The sequence below is a fragment of the Lipotes vexillifer genome, unplaced genomic scaffold (genome assembly GCF_000442215.2).
Source record: "Lipotes vexillifer unplaced genomic scaffold, Lipotes_vexillifer_v1.1 scaffold1003, whole genome shotgun sequence".
Classification (NCBI taxonomy): Eukaryota; Metazoa; Chordata; class Mammalia; order Artiodactyla; family Lipotidae; genus Lipotes; species Lipotes vexillifer.
In genome coordinates this window covers 1,031,011-1,035,820 of record NW_006798890.1, presented here as the reverse complement: position 1 = coordinate 1,035,820, position 4,810 = coordinate 1,031,011, and the positions used below count along the sequence as shown (strand labels likewise).

Here is a 4,810-nt window from a genome sequence, read left to right as displayed (position 1 = left end):
TATGTGGGTCTCTCACTGTTGTGGCCTCTCCCGTTGAGGAGCACAGGCTCCGGATGCACAGGCTCAGCGGCCATGGCTCACGGGCCCAGCCGCTCCGCGGCATGTGGGATCCTCCCGGACCGGGGCACGAACCCGCGGTCCCCTGCATCGGCAGGCGGACTCTCAACCACTGTGCCACCAGGGAAGCCCCTTCCCTTCCTTTTTTGAGAAGGTAACATTCTTCTATTGAACTTCCTCTAATAAGCATGCCATTAAATAAGTATGTAAACACCCTAGCATTTCACTTAAGGATGATCTGTAACAATGTAGATTCCAGGACAGTATTTTTCTAGGTAGAAATCATCTAGAAAAGGCATCTTGGATACAAGTTCAACATGGCACTTCAATGGATATTGTAATGACACACTCTGAAATGCTATTACAGCAGAATCTTGGTTCTAATCCTATGACCAGAATCATGGTACCTGAATACATCAAGTACATGTAACCATGTAATAACCAATTGACAAAACCCTGGAGGTCTTCTGAACTGAAAGGAATTGCTAAATATCACATACTTTTCATTAACATTCAACATGCACTTAGAGCAGGGTGATTTCTAAGATCTAATTAACAGTGTAATTTATTTGTAGTCCAAAGCACAGACTAAAAAAAAAAGTTATAAAATAAGAAAAACTGGTCCATAACAGTGCTAAAATGTAAGTATTTATATGACAAATATTTTCACTATGCTGATATAATCCCTGACTTTATTAAAATAAGACTGTCATTTTAATCTGATTATTAAATAAATGCATATAAAACTTAAAGCATAGCATAAAGTAAGCATTATAAACTAAACAGTTCATATCAAAACAGTTCCCAATTTACGCATTCACATTCCACTTTGCAAGTGCTCTTTCCTCTACTTAGAACACCTGTTCTCACTTCTTTTCCTGCCTAACTTGTATGTTCCACAGTACTCAGCTCAGGCATCCAAAGGGATGAGACTGCCTCTTTATGATGGTAGTGGAGAATGCTTTAAAAGTGTCCTCCCACTCCTGGTCTGGTATTCCAGGGCATCTGCAGCTCGCTTCCCTCTTGCAGATCCCGACATATACAAAGCTGTCCATGGCTTCTCATGTATGGAATGACCTTCCCACCTTGCTTCAATTGGCTCATCACTCTTAAGGGCTCTATTTTAAATTCCATCATTTCTAAGAAGCTTTCTAAAACACCACCATCTGGGGTTGAAGTGCCTCTCTGTTAGTAGAGCATTTAGGACATACCTCAATCCTAGTGCTGGGTTCTATCTTCATTTCTGAGCTCCAAAAGCCAACAACACCTTAGCACATGGTAAACTCAATAAATCTTAGTTGAATTTAAGTGAACATAGACTACACTGTGACAGAACCAATGTTTTCTGGAATTTGTAGCTCTAGTGCCTGGCACTGTGCCATGCATAGTTCCTCAAAAAATAGATTGAAATGCTACTTTTTACTGAGAGTAATTATCAACTGACTTGAAAATCTCTCCTCTTTTTTATTTTTAATCAAAAGGGTACCATTTAGTAATATATTAGTGTATTAGTGTAATACACTATAGATTATAGTTGATTTGAGTACGTGAATTTGATAAGCAAAAGAATAACACTGACTTTCTTTGTGACTAGGATAATTCAAACATAGTTCTAAAATACTACGTTTAAGAGAGCATTCTAAAAAAAATTAAGTGCATCGAGGTCTAGAAAACTTACATCAAACTCCTTGGTAAGAGCAGGATCAGGTTGATGATGCATAGAAAGTAGTTCTTTTGTAATAATTTGAAGATTTGAAGGTGAGCTATCAGCCAGCATTACAAGGACTTCGTAGGCTGCCAATCGGCTATTCACTGTACTACATCTAAAAACAAACGACACAAGTCAATTTCAACAGTGAATACTTTACTTAAGTCGCTCATTAAACTAAATCAACATTTGAAATGAAAATATAAGAGCTGCAATTCCTAAAACAGGGTTAAGTCAGGTCTGATGGCACAACCTAGTAATCTAGTGGGAGGTGCTGACTTAACAAAGGAAGAGACCATGAATACAGGAGGGATGATTATGGTTTAGAGCTAAGTATCTTCTTGGCCTGATGATAAACTAGCAAATCTTTCAATTATGACTCCAGATTATTATCTAAGGGATGGATCAGCAAGAATAGAGAATAGGGAGTCTGAAAACTTTACCAAAAACACAACATGGAAATAACTATCTTTCAATTAAAGTAGGTAGAAAGAAAGGTTTTTGTAGATACTGCCCTGAAATTCAAATATCTACATGGCAGAAAGCTATACAAATCAGAATAGATGCCCATAAACATTTGCTGTGCACCTGCAGATAAAAAATTCTTCAAGGACACTAATCAACTTTCTGTCTATGAAAATGTGGAGACAGAAATAGTTTGCCAAGTCAATTTGTTTCAAGTGACAACGAGAGATAACTAGCAAGCATTCTGCAGGAAACCAAAGGCTTCTTTACTGCTCACCTTTAGTAGAAATCATTTAGGGGATGGACAGTAATTTCTCACAGTCACCTAAGCCAACCTTGCATTTGTTAGGAGATCACAGGTTAGGAAGGATACACAGAAAAGAGGACATCCAACCTTTGAGAGAAACACTTATGGAGTGGAGTGTGGGAGATGTGTTTAAGAGGGGGTTGAAGGGCATGGAGATCAGAACTGCATCAGGCACTGAGGACAAGAGCCATGGAGATGGCGCTGTCCTTTGCTTCTTACCTGCATTTCTGGGTTGCAAGGGACAGGTAAAGAATGAATAGAAGGTACCATATATACAGGTTAAACATCAAGAAGTTCTTTTGTTGGTGTGATATAAGAATAGCATTACTTGTGAAAAGACTTTCTGTGTATTTTAAATCTCTTTCTGGCTTTCGTGTTTAGGTGGGAAAAGGCTGGGAGTCACTGTGATAAATCAACACCATTCAGTACACTGGATGAAACAAGATGTTTCCTTTTCTATTCAAGGCACTGTATATGAGTAAAAAAAAAAACCAAAACTCCTCGTTGATGGATGTATTACTTTTAATAATTACAAATGGAAGAATTCATGAAAAAAATTTCAGTAAAACTGCTGAAAATTTATTTTCTCTGTTCACTGAAAACTGAAATACTCACGTGTTTCTACTGCTTTAATAAAAGACTTCCGCAGAGCTAGCACCAAATCTTCCAGAATAAGACTGGGGCAGAGGTAAGGATGGGAGTGACAGTGTGAGGGACACCCCAAGAGTTTTAATGAAGGTTTATTACCTAAAACAGATTTTGCTAATAAGGAGTCTCTAGATAGAGAAATATTCATACATGGTAAGATACCTCTTAAGATTCCATAAAATACTGCTTATTATGCCTTGCCCATTTCAATAACCCCTGAAATTGTATGGGAATTTTTTTCACTGGTTAAATACCAAATCCTCAGTTTCTTCAGGATTACTCAATTAACTCTGGTTTTCGTGAGAAAAGAATGAGGTTACGTTAGATTCAGAGTAAACAAGATGGCAGCTTGTAGCTGCCTCTTCCTATTTCTAAGAATACAAACATCACCCACGAAGGGTCAACATTACAAAAGATCTTTCAACTTTCTACCCATAAAACTAATATAAAATTTGACTCTAAAATTACCACCGTAATAAATCACTAGCAGTTTTAATTATAAGGACACAGTCAATACTCAGCAAATGACAAGGTTCATGCACTAAAGCACCTACGCTTTTCTCCTAGCAGAAAGAAACCCTCAAGACTCAGAGCCTATTTATCTTTCCTTTGGAAGCAATTCTTACAACCTCAGTTTCTCCTGGAATTTGTTACTGACCAAGTTAACCACATTATTACTTATTCTTCCATCTTGATGATAATAATAGTGCCAGCTCAGCAATTACTATGTGCCAGGCAGGCTTTATCCTAAGCCCCCTTACATGCATTTCTTTATACAGTGGATAATGTCTTACAAGCTACACACACAAGATGAAAGACAAACTCCAAGTTAAGAACATCTTTTTTGGACTAAAGTTTCGAATTAGAATTTTTACCAAAACTGAACACAACGTGCATTTTCCATACTTTGGATGAAAGTCCTGTTGACTGATGGCGGCACTGCCAGCTGGAGAATGACTATTTAAAATAATCCTAGAAGCTCGGAAAAGGAAGTCATCTAACAATGGTTTAATGAGTGATGAACCTGGAATAGAGCATAATATTCATGTTGAGGATGAACACATATTTTAATTCAAAGATCTTGTCTTGCACTTTCATATCAGAGCAGCAAAGGCACCTGGGGCCACCCAAAGGCAAGGCATTCAATTTAACTTGCTCATTTTTTGAGCTCTTATAATACATGGCAAAGATCTGTGGGGCAGAGGAGTGGGGATGGGTGGGAGAGTCGGGACAGGATGCAAAGATAGATAAGTGAAGGAACCTTCCTTTATGAGCTTACGATAGAGTGAAAGGAGTTAAGCTTTCACTTTAGAAACACAAATGCCAAGAACATCACAAGGCAGATGGTTTGAGTGAATAATTAACTTTTACTTTGGGCATAGGGGAATCCAAATAAAAGTTTTTAAAACTTTAAAAATCTTTAGGTAAAAATGATGTGCCTGGGCTTCCCTGGTGGCGCAGTGGTTGAGAGTCCGCCTGCCGATGCAGGGGACGCGGGTTCGTGCCCCGGTCCAGGAGGATCCCACGTGCCGCGGAGAGCTGGGCCCGTGAGCCATGGCTGCTGAGCCTGCGCGTCCGGAGCCTGTGCTCCGCAATGGGAGAGGCCACAACAGTGAGAGGCCCGC

At 39.1% G+C, this 4,810-nt stretch overlaps 1 protein-coding gene across 1 annotated transcript in view; it reads right to left on the bottom strand.

Moving 5' to 3' along the window:
• USP24 (ubiquitin specific peptidase 24) overlaps nucleotides 1–4,810 on the bottom strand; it is a 107,721-nt gene that overhangs the window by 38,326 nt on the left and 64,585 nt on the right. The window contains exons 41-42 of the mRNA XM_007471132.1: nucleotides 4,092–4,209; nucleotides 1,736–1,880 (exon numbers count right to left, since the gene is read on the bottom strand). Of these exons, the coding sequence (XP_007471194.1) occupies nucleotides 1,736–1,880; nucleotides 4,092–4,209 (263 nt within the window). The remainder of the gene's footprint in view (nucleotides 1–1,735; nucleotides 1,881–4,091; nucleotides 4,210–4,810) is intronic.